Raw genomic sequence first — 27,544 nt, forward strand, 5'->3', positions numbered from 1 at the left:
AACTGTAATAATAATTTTTGGGTTAAGCGTCCCAAAAGCCCCACATGATTATGAGAGACGCCATAGTGGAGATCTTCAGAAATTTTGACCACCTGGGGCTCTTTAACGTGCAGATAAGTCTAAGCGAATGGGCTTCAAGCATTTTCGCCTCCATCTAAAATGCGGCCGGGATTCGATCCCGCGACCTGCGGGTTTGCAGCCGAGTGCCTTATATAGCCACCAGTAGACCACCATGGAGAATTTTGTGTGAAACTCCAAAGAGAATCGGAATAAGAAGTAACTGGTATACGTAACGCCTCACGCTGCCGAAATATGTAACGTAAGTACGTTACCCGTTGCAGCTGCGAAGTGGTAATGAATACATTACTAAATTACAGAAAAAGGTAACGCGTTACCGCCAACAGCATTGCTTATATCGCATTGCTGCCAACACTGCTAAACGACCTCTTAAGCACGTTTTAGTTTGTCCCGACGAGTCCCGTGTTTTCGGCGCAATTCGTGACGCCAGTAGTCTGTTTCTGTGACGTCATGAGCGAAGAAGCGCTTGATCAGTCCGCATACGAGGAACATCAGTTCTGTCTTCGACACCACTTTCGCATGCGTTCGCCTTCCCAGTCTGTCACGTCTCGCTTGATTATCATGCGCGATAAGCTGTTTTAGCTTCGTTTTGTGCACATTTGGCTGCGCAAGCGGGGATATCAGCGTGTAGTCGAGAAGCGCGAGCGTCTGACAAGAACAACACTTAGTGCTAACAATGTCCACACGTTCTATCAGGAAATAAGCGGCGAAAAAGTGATATCAACCGTAGAAAAGGTAGTCAGGGCTAGAAATAAATCACACTTGTCTTTGAATTCGAAGTTATCTAGGGTGTGTTTAGTAAAAGTGGTTGACCATTTAGAGTACTCGGTACTCTACTATGGGACAGCTGAAGGTCATCTCTTGGGCTTCACACTTGATGAGGCCACATCGACAAAAATCCTAAACGTCCGGGCTGGATAGAAAAGCCAGGACAAGTACAGACGTAATTCAATGGTGTAGCTATTAAGGTAAAAAGCGAGCATGACCTATCTAACCTTTGACGGCGGTCCATAAATATACTCTCCTGTGTACATGTTCTGGAGACAAACCTCACGCACAGGCCTCGGGAGTGCACGAAATCCTAAAAAGTTCGCCGAGGTTTAACGTGTGTTGAGGCTTTCTGCCATGTGAAACAAGCAACATTTATTGAAACCCACTAGGCTCCCGGGCCATGCAGCTTTCAGTCAGGATGAAATAAATGAACATAGATGTGATGGCGAGCGGTGGTAGAAAGGAGACAGACAGAGAGGAAAAAAATAATAAACAATTAGAAAAAGGTCAACGTTGCATCTCTTCGAATGCACACAGGAGCTGGGTTTCCCCTTTCGCTCGTCGGGTGTGCTTAGTCCTTGGTCCTCGGTCTGGGGCACCGTACTAATTCCACTGGACAAAGTGACCTCAGCCACCTTGAAGGTACAAAGACGGGCGCACCCGACGGCAATGCTGGGTGCTGGCTGCACCGAGACACAAAGCCGTAAAGTAAGACGGCTCCCCGCCGTCCGTTTTCCTCGGGTCTTCCACATGATGACGACGAAGGCGACGAGCGCTGGAGGACAAGGCCTCTTGTGTCGAGCCCCGTACCGCGATGTTTATTCTAGGCGATCGCGCCTTGCCGGGGGCGGACGTCTCGGTCGTCTCGGGGCAAGGACCACGTCCCGAGCACATTCCGTGCCCTTTCACGCCCACTGGTAAAGCGGGACCAGGAAGTGCTCGTAGCTTTCTGTGCGCTTGAGTTACGTTTATGCCCAGCTGCTGAGTATGGACCAATCTAAAGCTTCCGTCGAGGTCCGGTCATTAATGACGGCAGGAAGCGCTCGCAAAGTGCGCGAAACGTTGTTTTAACACGCTGAGCGATCGGCAAGTAGAAAGTCGTAAAACACGCGTCAATGTCGCGATCTGTGTGGTTTGGCCGTTTTATATGGGCGGTATTGGCTTGTCAATATTCATCACTTAGTTTAGGTCCTAAAGCTACACGCGGAAGCACATGAGGGACAGCGCAGAACACGAGTACGGCTTAGTTTTGACCCGCCGGCCATTCGTTTTAACTCGCACTTCATTCTAAATACGCCCGTACGTTTTACGCTGAGTTCTTCAGGCACGTTGGTTCTTGTTGAGAAATCAAAACCCGTGACCTTAAGCTCAAGTGCATCCTTTGTTTGCTTAAGGTCAATGGGGATGTGATGGCTGCGTCACCGTGAAGACGTACGATACAAAACTTAGCCTTCAGCCAAAAAAAAAAAAAGCCTTGGAATACCTCATCTTCTGCAGACGCAAAATCACGAAAGATGACAGCCGATAGATCGGAACACGATGTATGGAGAGTTTAAACGGGTATCAGAAAGTACCTCAGACAGGCTCGCTAGCCCTGTCGCAGGCACTTCCGTCTGCTCATTTAAACTTTGTATTCTGTAATATTACTTCAAGAATTTGTATGGTGTACGTTGTGATGTCTGGGAGGACGAGTTTTGGTCTAACCTGGCAGCACACAACAGATACGAACATGTCCGTGAAAGGAGCGACTTGCCAATCTGTCCCTGGGAAGCCAGCTGGCCACCCCGGGAAAAACCCGGGGAGCCGCTGTGGCTGGTGGAGCTTTGGAAGAGTGTCTCTGCCAGCGGTGATTCAGCTGCTGCTTTGCTTTATTAGAGTTTATTCCCTTTCGAGAATTTGTTGACTTCAGGAATCGTTCATTGAAGTGTTCGCGAATGCAGATGTTTTTTTCGTAATTTTTAATGAATAAAAGGATTTCATTAAGGTTCTGCAACATGCACGCGAACTCGTTAGGAGCTCCTATTTCAGTATGTGCGTACTTGGGTGATCGAGTCACCGTTTGCATGGGATAAGTGCTTAGCTAAGACCTAGGTGGTGGAAAAGCCGACGTCAGAGGTACAAGTGCGTGGCGATATTGTGTTTGGTGGATGAAACTAACCTTTTTTCCAGGGCCTCCAATCTGCTCGGCCCGGCAGTACGTGCGCAGTGCTGTGAGCGGATCTGTGGAGGTTGACGGGGCAGCCAAGGACCTGCCCGATGGGAGCCGGAATGCGAATGAGCGGGTTGTGACGAAATTCTTTTGCACCGTTTCAGTGGATGTTTAGCGCTTGCGGGGCTATTCGGTCGTTAGCGAAAAACCGGATCGCAGATACAGAATCGATGAAGATGCGTTCTACATTGTCGTTAAATATAGTGAACGCGACCGCAGCCAGCTCAGTACCTAGCGCGTTCTTGTAAATATGAATAAAAGGAGGATCCAAGCAAGGTATGTCCCACGGATGTGTTAACTGATAAGCAGTTTACCTGTCCTGTCGGCCGTGTCAGGGAACTGGCGTTTTTCGAACATCGTATTTGCATTCGCGAGTGACAAGGAAGCAAAGTTATGACTCAGCCAAATTGTGGATGACTCCTTCATAGTGAAAGTGCACCAATTGTACGATTCAGTTTCATCCACATGACTGACTACATTTTTTGGAGTGCTGAGGCGTAAATTGTTAATGTAAACAGAGAAAAGCTTAAGGTAAAAAAATCTGTCTTTCAATTTCTACAAAAAGCACCTGCTTCGATTCCTATAACGACTTTTGTCTAGATAAACAGCCTCTCTTCTAAGAGTGCTAACATTTTTTTTTCCTAGATTCAGATTTCGAGTCACTAACGTAAAAATATAGTGCACACGTAGTACAACACGACGGAGTCAAGAAGCCACTTAGCCGAAGTGAGCGTCAAGTAATCCCGCGATTGCACAGTTAGTTTTCGGGCAACGTGAACTCGAAGCAATATGCTTGCTTAATTACAGTGTAATTAGATATATCATCCTTATCTCTTATAGCTGACAAAGTTTCTAATTAGTAGCCTTTTTTCCTGTTTATTACTTTATTTTATCACCAGGCACGTTGTAGCACGTCCTTTTTATGTTCAAATTAATGTGTCTGCTTCTTCTAGAACAGGATTGGTGGTAACAGGCAACCCTGGGGCAGACCTTTCTGAATATGTGCTGACATACTATTAGTTAGTTGTCGCCATATTTTACATATTTCACATCAACTGGATTATTTCTTGTAAAATTTGGGCAAAATGAACGGTAGTACACTTAAGGATCACTATTTAGTAATGAGTCCGCATTTGATTGGCTGGTGTAGACTTGAAGCGCACTCGTGGATGACTCACCGGTGATTACCTTAGCGCGAGTCGTTAGCGTTCAGGGGCCTATGAATCAATTTGAGTTATTGTGACCATTGAATAAAACTCAAATGTGATCACTTTGGCGTGACAAGGCGTCATTTCTTCCTGGTAAAACAGAAAATAATAAGGATTGTGCATGCTAAATAACCTGCGTATGTCATGCTGCTGATATCACTTGTATACACGGATACGGTGTTGGTTGCCTTATTTCATCGGTGGAAGATGCCACGAACGGCGAAGTTCGAAGAATACGTTTTCTGCACTGGGCCTCATCAAGTTAGAGGCTCACGGGACGGCTCTATGCTCTCCCATAGTAGAGTACCTAGTACTCTAGATCGTTAACAACTTTTTTTTTCTAAACACAGGTTTTCTTGTAAAATTGAGGCAAAATGAACGGTAGTCCACTTAAGCATCACTATTTAGTAATGAGTCCGCATTAGATTAGCTGGCGTTGACTTGAAGCGCACTCGTGGATGACTCACCGGCGATCGCCTTAGCGCGAGTCGCTAGCGATCAGGGGCCTATGAAAAGTAATTCGAGATCAAATTTCTCGATAGTGTACACAAAAGGACGTCACTTGTTTCCCAGCTATTGCATCCCATGCGCTCTTTTTTTTTTTGTTCCACGGGAAGTGTTCCCTCCTCACATAGATGGCGCTAAGCCCCTTGAACTGCCGAACACTTGATAATGTTCTGTAAAGGGCTTCACACTATAGTTCAAGATGATTACGCAGAGTTTTTCAAAGCACTGGGGTTTAGGGACAGTGAGGGCAAAATAGACATTAAGCGGGTATAATTAACTAGAGGGAGGTTATCTGATTGGTGGCTAAAGTCAAGGCACGAGTGAAAATAAAACCCTTCACTGCAAAGTACGAATCCTCAACCTCACTGTTTAAGGAAAAATAAATAAATCAAGTTTTTGTTTCATTAAGTATAACGGCTTGGTGGCGCTAGCCACCGCCCGATCTAAAGGGTACAGCCATATCCATCTATCCATTCATCCAGCTGATCAACCGACATTTTCAGAACGTACAGGTTTCTATGGAGCCTTTGCTATCAGTCTATATATACCTTGGACATTAGTCTATACCAGACTATATTTCTTAGGGCTCTGCCGGAACACGGGCGCTCGGTGTATAATTCAACCCATAAAGAAGTGCGGACTTTACAATTGCGCTTACTTTCCTCAGGAGAGATTCACTGAAAGTGTATCGCCAGTGACACCAGAAGTGTTAAGAATGTCCATAATGGCGTTTTCGACTTCCTGGTCACGCGGCCTCTGACCGCTGTGTGTACTGGCAGCGTTCCAAAAAAAAAAACATGTGCACATACACCTACGTTTTATTCATTCGGGCCGCTGGCGACGAAAATAAATCATCGATCTTCTTGTTACGAAATGGAACCGCTTCGATACGGTCCAGTTGGCGGCTTGCGAGGGAGGCGACCGGGACGCACGAAGATTGGTTCGCGATAGGGTCAGCGACAGAAGCATCGGCTGTCGCGCTGTTTACTCGTCGCTTTTCGCTCACTGGGGAGTTCGTGCACACATTAGGGAGTTTTAGAATACCGTTTGCAAGCGCTGCGGGCGTTGCGGGCGTCATATGAGTTTCAGAATAGCGTTTGCCCTGCTGCGAACCACAACGCACGATTGCAGCGACACCGTAGCCTCGAAACCAGTGCTTGCGTGCCACATGCGGGCCGCCATTACCACACGCAATTTCGGATTTTTTTGCGTGCGGTCCGCGAACGCGAACGCCGACTCGCGTTACGACGCATGCGCAGTGGCAGCGACCGCACCACAAGGGCTCGCGGTGCGCTATTCTAAAACTCCGCATTGTCCTGCAATATGGTCCGCTAAACACAAAGCGTGTGAAAATCAAATCAGACACAAAGGGCGTTTTCATGTGTTTCAGTGCACAACGCTATATAGAGAGGTTCAGCCAGAGATTCTTTATTGAAAAAACCTCATTTTTACCGACGCGTATAGAACCCCTGGCCTGCTGTTCTGTACGGGGATGGACGAATGGGATTATGCTATTCAAGAGGAGATGGAAAAAATAATTTAAATAAGAAAAGAAAATGTAAACAAATATGAATGGAGCAATCATACATGATACTAATATTTAACACTGGGACGTCAGGTATGTTCAGGCTTTTTTTACGTGAAAAAAAAGCGGACAAAAAAAGCTTTCTCATCAGATTAATGTCCAACTGGTGCGCACGAGCTAAGGTCGAACTATCTAACTTCATTTTATTCACTCTCTCTCCCTCTGTCGCCGGACAGGTAATCGAATAATAACCTTAAATTCAATCGCTGTTCTGAATGGCTGGGCAATGGCCTCGATATGCTGCGTAAAGTTAATGAATCATAGCAAATCATGTTCATTTGTCTCTCAAAAAGTCGTGCCTCATAGTAGTAAAACGCGGGTAGATAACTTTCAAGCCGCGCATTTGTGGCCCCACTATAGCCTTAGTGACATATCAAGCACCTCTTTACAGTATACTATGTTCCTTCTTTTAGGGGTGAAGCTCCTTAAAGCGGCACCCGTTCATCCCTTGTAGTAGTAGTAGTAGTAGTAGTAGTCGTAGTGTGTAACCAGTCTTAGCTTTTGACCTCAAAGGTGGTACCGGTGGGAGATTTCTTCTGTGCGTTGTTGAACAATAAAAAAAATCGTAGCGTGCACGTTAACTAAAAGCCGAATTCTCCTGTCTCTCATTGCCTCTTAGCAGCCATTGGCCTGTATGTACATTGAGCACTATCTGACAAGAAAGGGTTGCTACGTTATACTTGCTGGGTGTAACCTCCTTGGTTTTAGAAAGGTTTAGTGGGCGTTGGGCCGCAGTGTCATGAATAAAGTGAACTAGTATGTACCATGAACTTGAGATGGTCAAAGGTGGGAAGTAGACACGAAGCGCAAGCCGTAAGAAAGTGTGCGTGTGCCTCCTCTCGTTCAGTCCTTGGAATGTCCGCTGGATGACGGTACTTATATATGAGGAATATATGATGAAAAGATGTGAGATGGAGTGTTGAATAGGTGAACGAACGGACACACAGACACATGCATAGATGGACGCATGGATGGCTGAACGGATGGATGGACGCATGGACGGACGCAGGAGCGGATGCATGGACGAACGCAGGGACTGACGCACAGATGGACGTGCGGACGCACGAACAGACACACGCACGGACGGGCGGATGGACGCACGGGCGGCCACACAGACGAACGCAAGGACGGACGGAAGCAAGAACGAATGGACGGACGGATGCTTCGCCCCACTCTTCATCATTGACTCCGTGGATATGCTGCCATTTTTTTTCTTTTCACAAGAAGAAGAATCTGTCAGCGTGGCACAGTGGTTAGTGAGTGTACAAAAAGAAGCAGGGCCTATCCCCAGGCGCCATTACTTAGTGTAATATATGCCGGGTTCCAGAGCAGGATTTTCTCTCAAAGACCTCAACCACATGCACGATAATCCTGAATTAACTCAAGCTTTCCATCTATTCAGGAATAAATGACAGAATGGCTAGACGATCGGCGTGACGCATTGCTGAAGTGTGAGACCCTGATCAATTGATTGATTGATTGGCTGATTGATTGGCTGATTGATATGTGGAGTTTAACGTCCCAAAACTTTTATATGAACATGAAAGACGCCGTAGTGGAGGGCTCCCGAAATTTTGACCACCTGGGGTTCATTAACGTGCACCAAAATCTGAACACATGGGCCTACAGCGTTTTCGCCTCCATCGAAAATGCAGCTGCCGCAGCCGGCATTCGATGCCACGACCCGCGCGTCAGCAGCCGAGTACCTTAGCCACTAGACCACGACAGCGGGCTAATGGGACCCTGTATCCCAGCTCCACGCAATATTTGTCGCGATAAAGTAGATTTGGTTCTTTTGGTGTTTTGACGAGACAGTTTGCGTTGTTTTACAGGAGTGGGATATGATGTTTCTCACTCATGTTTCTCACTCATGATGTTTCTCACTCACGTGGTTGTTGCTGCAAAATTAGTTTGTAAGCAAACCTTCAGTATGGGCTAGTTGGTATGGCATTGTAAGGTGGTAGTGCTAAGTGAAAAGCACAAACGACTGACGGAAAAACAGGTCAGCACAAGAAGTGAGCACCTCTTGTTTTGTCCTATTTTTTATTAAGTGGTTTGTGCATTTTGCTCAGTGCTTCCCGTCAGAATTTAACTTCGGTGTTAAGCCTTCATCCAGTGTTTCCGGTCATTTTGGTCCCTCTGTTTTTGCACTGCAATAAACTATGAACCAACTTGCCCTAATCAAAGTCTTGCTTGAGAACACGTGACATATTTCTTTTACTGCGCAAAAAAACTACCACATATTGAAATTTAATGATAATCATGTGCGTTGTGAAGTGGCTTGAGAGCAAGGTGTAGCCAAAGAGGACTAGAAAATGGTATGTTATTCTATAATATATTGCTGTGTAGTTAATGGCAACAAAAAATACAATAATCGCTGTGCGTCAGGGCAAGTCGCTGTATGTACAATATTTAAATTATGGAATATTGCTATCTGCACCCTATTACGACGTAAGATGAGCGTTACAAATCAATAATGTTTACACAGAAAATGGGTTGGTGAGAACTGCATTTTTTGCCTCACGGGCACATTTTGACGCAGGGACCCGATGTCGCGGCTTTTTTGAAGCTCTAGCGTCACAGCAGGGGCTTCTCAGTGAAGGCCATGATGCGGAAATTTCGGCATGATAACTGGCAGTCTTGGAAGTATTTCTTGAGGGGCTAGTACATGATGCATCTTGAACGTAAAGACGCAAATATGTAGAGACATGATATATTGAGACAATGGCAAGGCGCTCGTCTTGTCGTCTGACTTACTCGGTGTCTAACACTGTGCATGCTCTTTGAGATACAGTGGACAAACATCATTGAAAGGATTAGGACATATTTCTCATGGAATAGCACTTCCTTGCCTACCTTCGATCCCTGTTTTCACTGCAACCTCCTGAACACGTAGGCCTACAGATTGATTAATTGATTGATTGATTGATTGATTGATTGATTGATATGTGGAGTTTAACGTCCCAAAACCACCATATGATTATGAGAGACACCGTAGTGGAAGGTTCCGGAAATTTCGACCACCTGGGGTTCTTTAACGTGGGCCCAAATATGAGCACACGGGCCTACAACATTTCCGCCTTCATCGGAAATGCAGCCGCCGCAGCCGGGGTTTGATCACGTGACCTACGGGTCAGCAGCCGAATACTTCAGGCACTAGACTATCGCGGCGGGGCTGTAGGCATATAAAGGCGTTGTACCATAATCGGTGGTAGTTCTCAGTATGTTACTTTCCCTTCGTCATATATATATCCATGTTTGACTATGAAACAATGATAATACTTGTTCGATCAAGAATCACACATCTATTCTTATACTATTGCGTATCTTAGCATTTGTTCCTGTGTATGTCACGCCGTACAGAATTTCGAAGTTCGGACGTCTCCATGTGAACTTATTTTACCTATTCGGGCGGTGACGTTGTTTCAAGTTTCGAGTTTCAAGTTTCAAGTTTATTATTTTTTTTCCAAAAACAAGGTACAAAATCCAAGAGATACAGACGAGGGTCCCAGAGTTAGAGACTTTAGTGGGACCCTCGAGACTTTAGTGCTCTATTGCATTGTATTTGCGCATATCATGCTCGGCTGTATGGTATTTTGCGTCTTTATTGTTGTTATTTTTACTGCTGTTTAGCGAGGAGCAGAAACTGGTGCCACCTTACGTAATGACACCGATATTCGCCATTTCAATTGAATGGCTTCCGCGGCATAAAAACGCCTTGCAGGTATATACCATTGAAAGAGAATGGGGCCGGAACCGGAGGTGTGAGCAAACCCTCTTCCTTTACCCGCTTCTTCCGACTGCGCCAAAGCGAAAGCTCGTGACATATCTGGGCGAAGAGCGGCGCTCAAGCGTGAGCCTGTTGCCGGTTGCGCATGGACAAACTGCACATCACTTCCTCGTTTGTGCAGACACGCAAACGCTTACAACGCGTTGACATTACGAGATCGCGTTGGTTTGACTTCTCATTCGTGTCGTAGGAACGGGCAAACTATCAGTGTAGTAACACTTGTTACTCGTGTCCACTTACGTGTTTTTTTTTTCGTTATACGACGGCGTCTAAGCGTGGCTCGCGCGCCGCTTTTAGCGGTGATCAACGACTGCGCAGATCTGGAAGCGTCGGCGACGCGGGTGTGTTTCCTTATCGTGACGGCCGCATTCCGACGAGAACGATGCGCTGACGGGCCCGCTGCATTTAAATAAATTAAAAAAAAACGAAGATGTTACCAAACCGCGTGGTCTTTCACAACCAAGTTACGGCTTTGAAATGTAAAAAGAAAACAGGCAAAACAACGAAACATGCATATCTAACGCCTATGTTGCAATTTACGTGAAGAACATTGCGTGAAGTGGCGAATAAATGCTGCAATGTCAAATAGAATGCGTAACAGTTACCTCTATTGTCACTGCATTAAACGTGCTACCTCATGCAGTGCTAGCTCTTACTCATCGTGCCCTCTGCCTCCACAGAGAGAGGGCGCGACGTTGAGTCTGCACGGCGCGCGCGGACGCCTTGTGACGCCTACGTGTGGTTATGCGTGAACGATGTATGCGTTTGGAAGGTGAACTTCGGCAGCGTTTCTTTTATTCGGACGTTACACCAAGACCCTGTGGTGTTGGTGCCCGGGGAGCAATGTTTTCACGGCCAAGCCACTTAATTCACGGATCACCATTACTTTCGGCAATGTCAAAGAGGGGTCATTATTTCTAGGCTTGCGCCCCCGGAGCTGTCGGCACGATGAAAAAAAAAAATGACTCCACTTGCAGAATAGTTAATCTGCATACGAACAGGAAGCGTACTCCCTGCGCATGTTTTTGCAGACCCCGTCACCTTTCATTCAAGTGATAGGCTGCAGCTCTCTTGACCAACGCTCTATATATCATTGCAGCATTTATTTCTCCATGATAAGTGAACGGTTTCTTAGAAGTGGTCGCGCACTACAACATGGCGAGGAACCGAAATCCTACATACACAGTTTCATGACAAGAAGTTTGTGGCAAGCTTTTAAAAAAAACACGCAGAGATAAACGAAAACGTTAAGGAAGTGCGTGTATACTTTTTAAAATAAATAATAAGAGAAGCATACAGGCTAGTTATGCAAAAAGGATTTGGAGATGCAATACAATAAGGAAAAAACATCTCACCGAGACAAAGCCCGTAACAAATAAAACAAAAATTTACCGACGATTAAAACACTGATTAATGCGAAGTCTAAGAGCTCATGTTTAGGTGTTTTGATTTTGAGACAAATTAAGAAAATGCGCGTGCATCACAGCGTAGCACGAGTGGGTGTATAGAGTGCCCGGAGTTCGGTCAACGTAACGTGGTGAAACTGGTGCCACTAACCTCAGCCGCCTCTGGTTCTGTAGCTCCCACAGTGCTGTCACGTAATGTTGACGACGAGTACATAACCTATTCAATAAGTCACTGCCAACGTATTACCTAAGCTTGCTTTCTTGAATCCATACTTGCTACTTGAAGTTTTGGTTAAAATTTAGCTGAATAACATGAACTTTAATTGGAAGTCAGCAGTCTCCTTGTCTTGTTACGTGCATGCACAACCATACGCTGTAAGCACGAAGGCCCCAAATTCTGTTGGCTGTTTGTACGGGGGCGAGGACCCTTAGGATGCTACAAACTAATTCGTATCGAAATCTCCCTTTCATGCACTTCCCAAGTAACTTCAGCTCGCAGTGCCTTCGCTGCGGAGAAACGTGCGATTTAGAGCCCATGCTTTGGCGGTGCCTCTCGTTAAGTGCGCATAGGGACCTCGCAGGACAGAAATGTACATCGGATCTCAAGAGCTCGGATTACCAGCATCAACTTTGGGCTCTCCAGGGAGTCTGTGATGCGGCTGTCAGGCTATAGGTCTAACTGTCCCCACATGGGAGCAGCCCGCGGTGTCGCCCTAAAAGGTGGCACCTCTCCAGATCATTAAATAAAGTTCTTCGTACTGTACCGTTTGTACGGATTCAGATATGTCTACTCGCTGCCCGTCAATCACCTGGACAACGGCAGGGCGTTGTTGCCGCATTATGAAACTACATGTCAGACACGCAACACAATGAAAGGATAATTTGCCGCATTCTGAAACACGTTAGCCAAAAAACACAATGAAAGGATAATTTGCCTCGCAACCAGTATCGTTGGGCTTGTCGTCTGCTAACGGGTGTCCTCCCTAACTTGTTTTGTCCTAGTAACTGCAGCGCAGTATTTTATTTAATCTCGAAAAACAGCTAGCCCAATACCTAACTTTGCTAATCGAAGCACAAGGCGACGAATGCACTGCCGAGGTTTTCAAGGCAAACGAACTTGAACAAGCGGTTGTGACAGTGACGTGACGGTGTGACGGACTACGACTGTCTGCGTGTGTGTGTTGTGTTACATGCTGTCTATCTCTCTCGTTCTCCTCCATCTTCCAATCTCATCCATCCCGTTTCCACGTGTAGGGTAGCAAACCAGTCGTCCTACACTGGTTAAACTTCCTGCCTTATCTACTCGAATATTTCTTCTTACTTGACCACAAAAATTGTTATTTCTCTCGCTCACCATTCCTTTTCTTAAAAGCTCATTGAAAGTGGTCGATTAGTCTTTTTATTTGATTAACGATTGGTCATTGACAACCTTTGCCACTAATCAAATTTGTAGTCGATGGGAGTTTCTTTCGTCGGTTATTCAATTATCCGGTATTGTTTAAAGGCGTATTCAAAATGACTGAAACAGTTTATACTTATAGAGAATTTTAGTGGGTGCCCCTTCCAAACTAATCATTGGAGGCAGACTCAATTTCTTAGTATGGAAAGTGTAACAAAGATTGAAGCGGTGTGATCATTTTAAAAATCACGTAGTTTTATAAACCTCTTATAAATATATTTGGTGGCGACAGCAATAAATAGCCTCGGATTAAATTGGATGAACTTTTGTTGGGTCCTCCAAAACGCAGATGACTGTACCACAAGCCACTCCCGTTAAACAACATGTGATGTAGAATAAAAAAAAACAAAAATCCAGGGGACGATCATACTAGAGATGAGCGTGTAACAAGACGTGTTGCTGGAGCGTATTGATCGATACTCAGAATGCCACTAAGCAATGGCAGTGATTGAATGCCATTACATCGAGCGGAAAGGGTATACATAGCAGGAACGCGAATACGGATTCTTTGCTAATCCGTCCCTATGCAAATGTTGCGCCCGCGTTTTTTTCACGCTCTTCTCATATGATCTCCTTTTATGGTTTTTATGTGAAGGAATTATAGAACTACATCCCTTCCCCCTCTTTTGCAAGAAAAAAAAACGGCCACTTGCCCCCAAGGTGACGTGCCACTGTCCGTTCTCGCATTGGATACTCTATGAAAATGATGAATCACTTCCGAAGGAGTGCATGACTGTACAATGGCCGCTACAAGTAACCATACCATGTAATCTATAGAGTATAATAAATAATGGCTAATGCATATATTACTGATCGTGAATCGATGACTAATATTCGCTCATGTCGGTTGAATGACAGACAGTGCTAGCTAGTTTTGTATAACGTATATGCTAAGGTGTAGCCATGGGCACTCACTATAGTGAGGGGCTCGGTCTCTCGAACTAACGCAGCACTTATGATACCCAAGTGGAACCCGAACTGTGTGGCGACGCAGCATACCTTACGTTTGAGTGGTCTGCCTTCATCACTTGTGCGCACGCAGCTTGCTGTTCAGTCCCGGCACGTTTGTGTTTGACTGGAATCTGTGGTTCCCGCTTCCATGCTACGGCTATCATAAGCATGCTCCTGTCATCCAAGTGGAGCCTCGGTAATTGGTCCAGTGACATATGGATCTCCACCCATTGGCACTATAGTCCTACTGGGCGCCAGAGTATGTTCCGTAGGCTCTGTACCTCGGTTATATGGGAGACACTCCCGTCGTGAACGCTGCTGATCGAGGGTTGGGGAGTGTTGCGGCCCTCTGTTATCCAGTCAATGGGAATTCGTGTACATTTAACGTGGGAGATGCAGCGTCAGTTCTGACAGGGGCTGAGCCCTTCTGAATATCGGTTCATTTGAAGGCAGGGAGCATCAAGCAGGTCAGATGTAAGCCAAGGCGAAAGCCACTGTCTAAGGACGCCGAAGTTGCGGCTCACTGGAATGCTAGCAGAGGCCGACCCAGCTACCGGTGTGGTAGGCTAAGAGTTGAGAGGTGAAGGTCGTCTACTGCTTCGTTTCTGGCGAGCCTCTTATCTGAAGCCGGAAGAACGCGTGTAATCCACTTAAATGGAGGCTGCATTGGTGAATTTTCCACTGGTACATGTTGTTTTTGCTGGACACTCTGACGCAAGAGATCGGCATGTCACAGGTGAAGTTGTTGAGGGGGGTGACGTTTCTGGGTGAACCGTGCCACTGTATCAACGAACCGCCGCGTATGTCTAACTTTAGCCCCCCCCCCCCCCCCGGTCACATACTCGGCCTTTTGAATGCCCTTTGAGTGCCTTCGCATACTCGAATACACGCTAGGGAAGTTAATACACAAGGGTGGGGTACCAGCTAACACAAAGGGCTTCCACAACGATGAGCCTGCGTGAAAGGATACAAGAGGGGGTCTGGCTAGCGATCTAGGCCGCGACATTAGCTTTGAAGGGTATACTCCTGTTGTGGTTGGGCTACCTCTTGAGAAGAGTGTGCTGTGTGGCTCCGGTTAACCTTGGAAAACAGTAGGAAATCTCTTTGGCGGATCATAAACTCTTTAACTTCAGTGGTGGCAGCAATGCTGAGCGCCCTGTTCTAAAGCTGTCGGCAGTGGCTTCGATTCTCTTGGTGTGCGGGTCGGAAACTCAGCCGTTATTTCCAAGAGGAAGCTAAGTACACCAATCTGGCGCTCTGTCGTTTGTGGTTCTTCGTTCTGAGAACTCGCTGGGGGCGCCTCAACCCACCGCAGCCTCGGAGAAAGAGTCGCGTATCTTCCGCTGCTGCGGGACGCTGAGAGTTGCTGTCACCGGGTATTCATCCGTGAAAAATTCCTCCGGTCCCACGTCCCATGGTGAATCAATGTTCTCCGAAGCTTTCGAATGGAAAGTAAAGGTGTTAAATTTTTTTTTATTCAGCGAGAAGTTTATGAAGTGATGCTAAATATATGTACAAATCCACGCACATACATACATTAAACAGCAGCGTATGTTTTGTAGTAGCAGTTATTTATCGTTGGGGGAGGGCATAAAGATGCTACTGCGACATGAATATTAGCAACACCAGAAGCAATAAGCTGATATAAAGCGCTGGTGTTTGTGCTGGTGTTCGCGAGAATGGTAACCATCAACACTGCTACACAAATCAACTTCAGTGGATGGCGCCCAACTACAATTTACGTTAACCCGACATGACGGCTGTATCTTAGGAGTATATATGTATACTGTTTATAAAACTGGATAGTCAGTAATGCAACCAAAATTGACGTTACATGAACTTTACGGTCTATTTGAAAAGTATATCCGAGGCCTGATGTCGCTCTTTGGCAGAAAACTTTCTTGCCACGAAGAAGGCTACAGTTTGATTCCCGCTGGGACAGTGACATTTATTGTCTCCATTCGTCTGGTTAACGCTGCCTATGGCAGCCTTTTTCTTAACGCTCAAGCGTTAAAGTTACCCGTGTGTGTTCTCGCCGTTCCTGGGTAGATGTAAAATATTTATCGCCTGTGGCACATCCAGCAAACCAGTGGCCCGCACCCACCACCGGTTATGTGCCGCTGTTGTTAGGAAAGTGTTTGACGACGTACGCGATGAGGATGAGATTGTGACATTATTCTTGTCATGACCAGCGCGTCATACTCGCCACTTGCCACACCATATTACCCACCCATACTAATTTTGTTGTACTCCAAGTTAAGGGGGTGATCAGGAGAGCATCCAGACGTAGGACGATAGATAGATAGATAGATAGATAGATAGATAGATAGATAGATAGATAGATAGATAGATAGATAGATAGATAGATAGATAGATAGATAGATAGATAGATAGATAGATAGATGGATAGATAGATAGATAGATAGATAGATAGATAGATAGATAGATAGATAGATAGATAGATAGACAGATAGATAGACAGATAGATAGAGATGCCAAAAGTACTTGCGGCACGCAAAGAAATGCTCGCATTTAAAACTACAGGTGCACTTTCGGTCAAGTGCACATCAGGTGCAACACTGCGGAGGCTATCTCCGACTACCTGCGGTCTTTACCTTCGATTGCGGTATTTACCTCCGACTACCAAAGAATATTTATTTATTATTAAGGCCAAAGATGACATAAAAGCATGCCTCAGATAGAAAAATCATCGAACTATCTCTTAGGACGAACGCATTCATTCCAAGTAGTCTCGCTAGCCTCCAGAGCGTTGCACCTGATGTATGAAATGGAGCATAGTCGTAAGGGAGGACACTAACCCTGTGCAAGAACAATGTTGACATTGAACTAGCTCGATTGACCCACCCTGTGCTTAGTTGATGAAATAGTAGCAGACCTTAAAACGGCCCTACTTTTAGTGTTTTTTTTTTTACTTTATAGCAGTCTAATTAAACGATTAAACTTATTGTTGATTTCTCTTTAGCATTACTTTTTATTACACAGGCTAATAAGAAAGCTTTTTTTTGAGAGGCAATAAAAAAAATGGCAGCATATCCACGGAGTGAATGATGGAGAGTGGGGCGAAGCATTCGTCCGTCCATGCGTCCATCTGTGTGACCGTCCATGCGTCTGTTCGTGCGCCCGTCCCTGCGTTCGTTCATGCATCCGCCCCTGCGTCCGTTCATGCGTCCATCCATGCATCTGCCTGTGTGTCCGTTCGTCCATCTATTCAACACTCCAAGTCCCACCATCTCGCATCTTTTTATGATATGTTCCCCATATAGAAGCACCGCCATTCAGTGTACATTCCAAGGATTAAACGAGAGGTGGCACACGCACACTTTCTTACGGCTTGCGCTTCGGGTTTGTTTCCCACCTTCAACCACCTTGAGTTCATGGTATAAACAAGTTTAATGTATTCATGGCACTGCGGCTCAACGCTCGTGAAACCTTTCTAAAACTAAGGAGGCTACACCCAGCGAGTATAATGTAGCAACCTTTTCTTGTCCGATAGTGTTCAATGTACATGCCAATGGCTGCTACTGGGGATCGCAGCGTGCACGTTGACTAAAAGCCGAGTGCTTTTGTCTCTCATTCCCCATTGGCAGCCATTGGCATGTACATTGAGCACTATTTTTTATTGTTAAACAACGCACAGAAGAAATCTCTCACCGGCACCACCTTGGAGGTCAAATGTTATACCTATTTCGTGTATGTGCCACTGGTGGTTACGTACTACGAGGGACGCCCAAGCCACACCATAAGGAGCTTCGCCCCTAAAGCACATATGCTTCTCAGGGTGAGTAGTCATGCCATACCAACTAGCCCAAGCTGCCACACTTCTAAGTTAAACTAAGTGTATAGGCACCTGGCAATGCAGTTTACGAGATCTGATGGTAGTGCAACAACACACAGCCTAGCGAGTAGGCGCAGCAAAACTGAGTCTTCCAATGCGTAGCCTAGCGAGTAAAAAGTTGTGAGTAGAAAGTGCTTTTAGTGGTGAGCAGGGGGTTCCCGACTGATTATGTAAGCGTCCAGAAAGCGTTCTTTGAAAATGTGTCAAAAATGGCACTGACACTTCAGCGTGTAACTGTGTTCAGCGAGCGTTTTATTTTCTTAGTATCCCTGGCGGTCGGTACCAACAATGCTGAGGCGGCCCAAAAGGCTTCGTCGCGCCCTCTGGTCTACTGTCGGGAGTCTATAGTGGCGCATTTCGGTTTTTCGGCAGGCGTTCAGTATGAAATAAACTTCGCGTATCGTAATTAATGGTTCTCGTGCCTTCTACGGCGTAATTTTTGTCGATGCGGCCTCATCAAGTGTGAGGGCCACGGGATGGCTTTATGCTCTCCCATAGTAGAGCACATCGTACTCAAAGTCGTTAACAGGTTTTTTCTAAAGACAGACATTGTAACACTATTTTCGACTCCATGCAGTGTTCGTGGATGGGATCATTCACCGGCTGCAGTCCGTTACCGGGACAGCCTTCGTATCTCCCATAGTAAGGTGCGTATAGTGTTCTAGAACGTTCGAAATTTTTTCTAGACTGACGGATAAAAAATATACTTGACGAGTGAAGAGCGGCGCACGACGAGAAACGTACTGAAGGTGCATCGATTTCAAGTGACATAGCTAAAAAAGCGAATTATGACGCAACTTAGGAAGGAATACAACATACATACTTACTTTTCTGCCTCTATAACGCAAATTCAATGTCAGGAGACATCGCAGCCGAAAGTGATCCACCGCTTCTTGCGTGCTTAAGTTGTCGCAAAAGATGAGCCTATAAATATTCTTACTGGTTCTCTGCCAATTCCCAAACGACTTCTAACAAGCAGCCCGCCCGATCGCAGCGTGAAAGAGAAAGGAAACATGCCATCTCATTTCCACCTGTGCCGCGCGGGAATCGGATAATTGTGTAGCTAAATTTGGAACCTTCCCGCACTGCCACAATTCCTTTCCCGGGGCCGATCCACGTACGACTATACCATTAGCGAAACCACCATCCAAATTAACAAGAAAACGCTCCTCGGGTGACAGTGAGAACAATCGGCGAGTTAAGTCGAAACGTCATCGAGCCGGACGTGCCCGGGAAGCGATGTGACTTCGATCGGAAGGATCCCAGCGTGGGCCCGATTGGAGAAAGAACAAGCATAGGGAGGGGGGGGGGGGGGGTGTCGCGCCGAAATCGGCGTCTCACGGTAGGAACCACGGTGGCGACGAGACGCCGCCGCCGGCCGCGTGAAGGCCGCCCCGCGAAGCGCGAGCAGCATCATCTCATCCTTCTCCACATCCTCCTCCTCGCGCGTCACCTGCGCTGCAGAAGAAGAGAAAAGTGCGGCGGAGAAGGAAAGCGGGGCATAGGGTCACCGCGCGTGCGGGGCCCCATTGGTCCCCCGGTAACCCTTGCCTTCCTCCGCGCTCGTGGAAATATATAAGGAAGATCCGGCCTTGCAAATGGAGGTTCCTGTGCGTGTTCACTTTCCACAGCTCCGTGTTCTTCTTCAGCTCCGTGTTGCCGGTTGTGCTTCTTTCCTCCCCTTCACCGCCGCCACCGTTACAGCCGCTTGTGGCCCACTTCGCAACGCCAAAGGACTTTCTCCTCAGAACCTGCCCGGACGCAGCTTGGAGAAGGCTGTTACGCCGCCGTTGCCATCTCGACGCACGTAGACACTCTTCGCGCACCTCTCAAGCACCATTCGTGAGGATCCTCTTCGTAGCTGCCCCGCCACCACAAGGTGAGGCCCCCTCGCGCGCCGAAACCCAACGTTTTCCAGCTCCGGCCAGCCGGGAGGCTCATCGTTCGACCCATACCCGTACAGGTCTACTCCAACCCTTCCGAACCACCCATCCCCTTCCCTCAAACACCCTACGTGCGGCATCGATGCTCGACCACTTCGCTACGTGTTTCGTGTGTGTGCTGGATGGTGAGCGGCCCAGCTTCGACCCGCGCGAAATCAAATCCTCGTGTAGACTGCCGATAGGCCCGCCTGTTTTGCGTAGCACTGGACGGCGCTTCCGTCTGACAGGCACCGTGGCCTTTGCCACTAGAAGACAGCTAGTCGGTTGTGTCACCCTTCGTTTGCCTCTGACGCCGGCCGTTGTTCCGCTTGTTCCGCGCGCGACAGTGGGCTGCGTCGGAGAGAAACCTAATGTAACGCAATGCTCGAGTGTGGTGAGCAGGCCGCCGACACCCGCCGTTGCTGGAAGTAAGACGAGCCGCTCGATGAGGCCGATTAGCTGAGGTACAAGATAGTATCTAGGAAGTCCACTCACTTCTGAATAATAGAATACCACGCTCTAACCTATGGCTGAGTAAACATGAAACTTTGGGAATTTTTTTCACAATGTTTTGGTTGGGCTACAATTTCAAGCTTTTATCATTCGCCTGCAATTTATCTATATGCCAAGTTTCGGAACAGCTATAGTAGCCTTGTTCCTCGTGGCCCTTATAGTATCGATAGCCCATGCCATAATTTTGCACATACTGGACTTCATTGAAGAGAGCCTATAACGTGTCAGTCCGCATAGCAGAGAACAAAAGCAAGCTTGAGTCTGAAGTTCATTGTTTCCGACATGAATAGATATACATAATTAGGACTACGTCAAGAAGTATATAGAGCGGATTGTAGATGGATCGTCGTAGTGACTAAGCGTGCAGTACTTGTGACGGAGTCAGAGTACTAAAAAGTATATTTCTTGCGGCAAACATTGAAAGCTCGGGTAAATATAACTACACTGTAACCGCTGTTCATGTCTCGGGAGTCTTGTCCATACATGCGGTGCTTTTGTGATTCGCAAACATTGCGTTTCGTGTGAGGAGGTGTTTGTAAGATCGCCTTCGATGGAGATACGAAAGATCCCACTGAGCGAGCGGCCTGTTCGTAGGATATCACTCTGAAATATAAAAGTAACTGAATTGAAGCCGTTTTTTGATTCTTAGACAAGGGTTGTCTTCGTCTAATTAAATCACCAACAACATTGCTCACTGCGATGCTGACCGATGGCCGCGCGTTGAACAAGTTGTTCCACTTAATCACTTGATCTGCCAGGAAGACTCCTGGTTACCACACAATTAACTCGTGTTCATTAAGTTGTATTCCAAGGAAATAACGATGAATTAATATCTTAATAAACCAGAATATTTTGTGTAGAAGTAAATGAAGTTCTCCCCCTCTCGGAGACGAGGTGTATGAGTGTCGGCATTGTCTCTTTGGTCTGGAGCAGAAGCCGTATCATTTTACAACACGTATATTAATAATCGACAGGGATTTTTGTATATTCATTAGTGCCACTTTCAGACACTCTTAGAACTAACATACGCCGTTTTGATTACGGACTGCGCGCCTGAGTTTTATCGCTTCTTCTTTCACATGTTTGTAAAATGTTCCCTCAAGCGTTAGTTGACCTTGACGAGCTAGTAACGCGGCCATTTCGTCCGAATTGTCCATATTTCGCCTAACACTGTAATAATATAGCACACAGGACCGTGGCAGCCTTTTAACCACTAACACGTTAAAAGCACTTCCAATGGGGATCGCCAGTAAGTACCTTCTTTAGTTTTGGTGCTTTGAGCAGGGACGACGGGAGTAAGCAATGCTGATAATAGTCCGGTGTTCTACAGTGCCGCCAGTGACAATGACAGAATCAATTTTTTTTCTTTCGATTGAGACACGTGGTTTGTGTGCCCTCTCGGTTTCTTTATCGCCGCGACATTGACTCCTCTGTGTCGCTGTTAAGAAAACAACCATCGCGTGCTCGAAAGAGAAGCGTATTCGGGTGTCCTTCCCGCGAGCGAACTGCAAACGGTCGCGACAGACGAGCTCGCATTACTGGTTCCTCGCCATGCTTGCATGGCCTGGGAGATGAGCAAGCAAAAAAAACAAAAAGGAAAGTAAAACTGGTTATTCCTGCCTTACGTCTTCCGGAGCTGTGACAGCGACGGCGCGCTATATAATACATCGGGTCGTCCCTTTACAAGATGCGCCCCTACAAGCGCGAGCAGCTGGAGGTCTCTCCGCAGACACAGCGAGACATCTTCGCGTTCGGGTCAGAAGTGAACTAAACTTGGTTTTCGCTACGCAGTGCTCGCTGACGTAATTCCTACCCAAGACTCCCCATTCTTCATTCTGTCTTCAGTCCAGTGTTTTATTTTTTTTATTTATTACTGTTTTTCAAAGAGAGTGACGTTCTTGGCACCCCGTCTTTCCTGCTATCACCTCGGTTTCCCTGGCTGAGTGACGAACGCGGAAAAAAAAGGGGGGGGGGGGAGGAGGTGCCGCAATCGCCTGACTGCATCGTAAGCGGCTGCTGTCCGTCATATTATACCCGAGAGGCAGCCTGTGAAACCTGTCCGCGTCTTCAACGAAGCACGGAGCATCACGATGGACGAGAAACGCAAACATGCGTAGGCTGCGCAGCCTGGACAGCCCTTTCTCACCCTCAGCGCCCACACCCCCGAAAAAGTCTCGAGTCAAGCGTCGTGGTTGGGCTCATAGAATTCCGGAGCAAGATTGACGTGAGAAAAAGACAGCCGAGCAGGCAGGTAGCGCTGCCATCAAAAGGCGTGCGGGAACAAGATGGCAGCCGCTGCATACTCGTATAAGGCACGCCCGGTGTGCTGGGAGTGGCCCTACTTACTTACGCGAAATCGCGCCACGCCAGGTACTCGACGGAATTCTATTGAATATCCCGTAATTGACCCAGACCCCCCAGGATGGTTTATGCAGAAACATCAACACCGGTGCGCGCATGGCAGTATGGATGGCATGCGTACAGATGTCCCCTGTACCTCCCCGGCCCAACGCCTATATGCCTACATCTACCGCCCGAAAGTTAGAATCTATCTCCATTAATTGCTAATGATTCCTACACGAGTGAATTTCCCATGCATGTCACCCAGTTTTCACCGACCATTTTTACCAGCTGTCACGTTACTTCATAGTCAAGCTAGGTAGCATAAAAACCGAAAGCGTATATGTACGAAATGGCGACTGTGCTTTGCCATGACAGTACCGCAACGGTGACGGAGCGAGTCAGTATCCATAACCAAAAGAAATCCATATGGACTTCGTTGTGGCTTTGTGCTAAAAACATGTGCTTGTAAATTATCTCTCTAATGCACAACCTATTTAAATTTTTTCATCTAGATTGGTTTTGGTGAAAGTGGGCACAAAATTTGAAGTGGATGCAGATGAATGAATGAATTTTATTTGGTCCCTCAAAACACGCTTTAGCACGTTGCGGGCCGCTCCCACGTTGGAACAGAAAGACTTAGCCTCTCTGCTGCGTCGCGGAAGGCGGAATTTTTTTACATCGCGTGCTACAAAAATGCCGGTGTTCATGCATTTTTCTACTCTTGCAATGTTCTGACTATGTTTGTGAATTCTGACCCCATGGCTCCTTCGTTTGGCCTATTCGCTCATGTTTGGCGCAAGACGATTCGCGCAAGTATAGCAGTCAATATTTCCTATATTTGAGGCCCATTGATCTATATGAAGACGTGAATAATTGTCGAAACGAATCCGCGCGGCAACTTTCCGCGGAGCACAACAATTTCTCAGCAACTGTCGGGCATTGATTGACATGAACAAACGAGACACGTCAACGCTAGCTGCAAGCTATAACGCAACGCTTCCGTACTATTTCTCTAGGAAAGATGACATCATTTGTGGCAGTGAGTACGCAAATTTTCGATGAGAATAACACTTTCAAGGAAGCTCAATGAAGATGATCACGCACGACATGATGTGGCCCATCCAACGACACATGAACAGAAGCTAGGAGCTCTGAATGTTTCCTGCTTCTTTGCAATGTACAGTCGTCAGGAACCCTAACACGAACGCTGCGACACTTGACCTGCGCAATACTTTGGACTGATGCCAGCCACGAAGCGCCGGGTGCTGTTGCCGAGATAATGGAGAGGTTTAAAATAACGCTTGCAGGCGCTGCGGGCGTTGCGGCGATACCGACCACCATATAAGCTTTAGATTATAACGTTGCCCCTCCTAGGGAACAAACTAGGGACTTTAGCTGCCCCGCAAACTCAAATGCACAGAAACTACACATAGCGTCGACACCAGCGTTTGCGGGCTGCATGCGGGCCGCTCATGCCACCCGCTATTTCAGATTTTCTGCGGGCGGGCCGCGAATGCTAACGGCAGCTCGCATTACGACGCATGCGCAGTGGCAGCGACGACACCACAAGGGCTTGCGCGGCGCTATTCTAAAACTCCCTAATACGTTGGAAGGCTCATATAATACATTGGCATGCATGTGTAACGCTTCGGCAACAGAACCCAAATCTACGCTGTGCTAGCGTCAATCGAACTGTTTGGCCATGCTGCGGAGCGATCGCGTTAAGGTTGAGCACTACTGTACGCAAAGAGGCACGGGGATCTGCGCAATAAAAAAAAAATATTCGAACATTTAGCGTCGGCAAACAGTGCATCTGCTGGGCGATAACAATTGGTACGTGTGAACGAGCTCCTTACGCGGAGACAATTGTAGATTACAGCATCGTGTTCGTGCCGAGCCTTTGCACGCGCCTTGGCCGGCCAGCGAGCAATAGGAATGAGCCGATCGTGTCGTGTTACGAGAGGATCGGATCGCACCTAGGGCTCCCGCGCTTACGCCCAGCGCGCAAGGTCGACGTGACGGGAATCCTAAGCGTCCTTATCGCGTGCACGGGGAGGCTTCGCCGATCGCCATCCGCACGCTCCGTATCTGGCTTACCACCGGGAATCGCAGCCCGCGCCGTGTTTGCTTTATGCGCAACGACACCGACGGGGCTCGTTCCTCGACACGTATGGAATTAAATTGACCGAGTAGCTTCTTCGTTGCCCGCAGCGAAACGGTTCGTACACCATGGACGGCGCGTGCAGAACGGGTTAATCACGAAGCACCGACGTTGAGAAAGCGTCGTCCGGAGGCGTGCGAGCCGTTACGAGGACGAGTTTCCCCGACGCATACTAAAGCGCCCGACCGAGACGATTAAGGAGGCGAGGATTCTTCGTAAGAGGTCCTTGAGGTCTTTCACTTTAGACGGAAGCGGAGGTCCACCGAGAGTGGCGTGGGGGTGAAGCTCGGCGTCGACCAAGAAAACGCTCACCTCTTCATGAAATCACGCCAGGTTCATCTCATAGAAGTCATGAGGTAGTCATCGTTGACGACGCAGTTGTAGGAGGTATGCGAGGAGATCAATAATATTTTTATCAGCTGGAGTTTCCTTAGGTTACAATAAAACATTTTAATAAAGATCGATATGTCGGGTGCCACGTCCCAAAACAACTATATTATCATGAGAGACCCCGTAGTGGAGGGCTCCGGAAATTTCGACCACTTGGGGCTTTTTAACGTGCACCGAAATCTGAGCACACGGGCCTACAACGTTTCCGCCTCCATTGCGAATGCAGCCGCCACAGCGGAAATTTGATCCCGTGACCTGTGGGTGAGCAGCCAGCCGAGTGCCTTAGCCACTAGACCACCGCGGCGGGGCTAAAGCATTTCAGTGAATAACGCATTGAATTCAGTTGGTGCCTCAGAATGTCAAGCTGGTGATCTCGTGCTAAGGACTGCATGCATTGCCGCAATGTCATACGGTCGCTGAGCCACAGAACATGGCAGGCCTGTCTATAAACTGCAGTAACTCACTACAAAGGTATTCGTCTGACATATCTAGAAAAAAGGACTTATTGAATGAAGAAAAAAACACACATTTTTTTTGTGTCAAGAGAGACATCTAATTGAAGTATTCAACTAGAATGCACTGAACAGAGACGTGATTGGTCTGCAAAAATTTCACTTCTTTCTGGCACTCAAGTTCCTAAAGTATGTCGCTATGTCCCGCTGCGGTGGTCTAGTGGCCTAGGTACTCGGCTGCTGACCCGCAGGTCGCGAGATCGAATTTCGGCGACGGCGGCTGCATTTTCGATGGAGTTGAAAATGCTGTACCTCCATGTGCTCAGATTCGAGTGCACGTTAAAGAATCCCAGGTGGTCGAAATTTCCGGAGCCCTCCACTACGGCGTCTCTTATAATCATATGGTGGTTTTGCGGCATTATTCCCCACATCAAGTATGCCTTGATGTGGGGATTGTGGAACTTGAGCAACGCGTTATACGGGAAAGAACGATATCGCACGTGCCTTCACGAACCAGAATTTTGTTTTCCAAAACAAACAAGCTTTTACTTGCTAACACTTTCTCGCGATCAGACGTAAAACCTTTAGATAATACAAACATGAGTGCTTACAGAAGCTCACAAAACAGAACCCTTACAAAATCTTATTTAAATACTAAAAAGCGCGGTTTCAACCTAAGGCATACAAAGAAGTACAGGACAAGCACTTATAAACCCAGATTATCAACCAACTATTCTATCAATGAATTTAAGTAAAATTTGGTTTACTGGTTAAGCTGCAGGCCCTCTACACGCCAGAACACTGCTACTACTTTCATATGCACTAAACGCCGGGTCTTCCCAGTTTGATCAGTGTTTGCTAGGAAGGCAAGGCGTAAGCTTGAAAGTTTACTTTAGCATCTCAAGCTAGAAACGCCGAGAAAAAAAAAAGAAAGAACGCACAGCGATGAGAAGGTTGCGATAGGTTTCTCTTCCGACGTGAAAGGGCGAGGCGATTGTTTATACACATTGGCTTCGATGAAAAAAAAAACGCAAGTGTTTGTTTCACTGGGAGCAAGTTCTAGGCCAGACACAATCGACACGCAATGTCACCCTTGAAAGACTCCCGCTACACGGTCGCGCCCGCAAACTTCGATGCTTATCGGTTACGGAAGAACACACACACTCGCGCCTTTGCCCCGCGGCACAGTCCGCAAAGAAAGGAGCCGACGCCTTAATGTCTTCTTTTTTTTTCCCTTCTTATCTGTTCGCGTAAGAGAGACCGCGATCCCTCCACGCTGCGGTAGGCACGTCGTCTCTCACGTTTTCTTCATTCATGCGGAAGGAGGCTCTTGCCGACGTTGCGATCTGCAAATAGCGCGCGCTTCCTTTTAAAACATCACGACGTGTGTGCCGAGTGTAGCGAAGTCAAGTGTTTCGTGGCTGAGCCAGGAATGCAACAGAAAAAGTGTGTTGTACAAGTGCAGGACTAATGTGTTGCTTTTTTACACGCGAAACAGCTTATGGCGGAGTCGAAACCGGTGTGTGGCGTGGCCATCCTTACTGCGCATGTGCAACAGCTGGCCCGAGCACTGCCAGAACGCGCTATCGCGTCCGGGCCTGCGTACGCTGCTGTGTAAGAGGCTGTGCCATCTCCCCTTTGCACTCTCTCAGGAATCACGTGATGGCGTCGGGGAACGAGGCAGGAATGACGTGATGGCGTCGGGGAACGAGGGTATGCAGACGCGCGCTGAACGCACGGGCTCTCACTTCGGTGGCGATGAAACCTCGTGGCGTGCTTCAACAAGAGTTAAGGACGAGTAACTACGGTGAATTCACGGTAGACTCCACTTGCAAGGCCTTAACATCGAGTAAGGTGCCCGTGATGACCGGAAGTTTAAGTCAACGCATGCGCTGTTTCGCATGCTACCCGTGGCTCCCTTTTGTGGGAGATGGTGTAATTTT

At 47.2% G+C, this 27,544-nt stretch overlaps 1 protein-coding gene across 1 annotated transcript in view; it reads left to right on the forward strand.

The window, feature by feature from the left end:
• Window positions 1-1,663: 1,663 nt before the first annotated feature.
• The window catches only part of LOC119172336 (uncharacterized), a 56,410-nt gene continuing 30,529 nt past the window's right edge, over window positions 1,664-27,544 (forward strand). The window contains exons 1-3 of the mRNA XM_037423390.2: window positions 1,664-1,766; window positions 3,019-3,131; window positions 19,285-19,699. Coding sequence (XP_037279287.2) covers window positions 1,664-1,766; window positions 3,019-3,131; window positions 19,285-19,699 — 631 coding nt within the window. The remainder of the gene's footprint in view (window positions 1,767-3,018; window positions 3,132-19,284; window positions 19,700-27,544) is intronic.

Source organism: Rhipicephalus microplus, chromosome 4 (genome assembly GCF_043290135.1).
Source record: "Rhipicephalus microplus isolate Deutch F79 chromosome 4, USDA_Rmic, whole genome shotgun sequence".
NCBI lineage: Eukaryota > Metazoa > Arthropoda > Arachnida > Ixodida > Ixodidae > Rhipicephalus > Rhipicephalus microplus.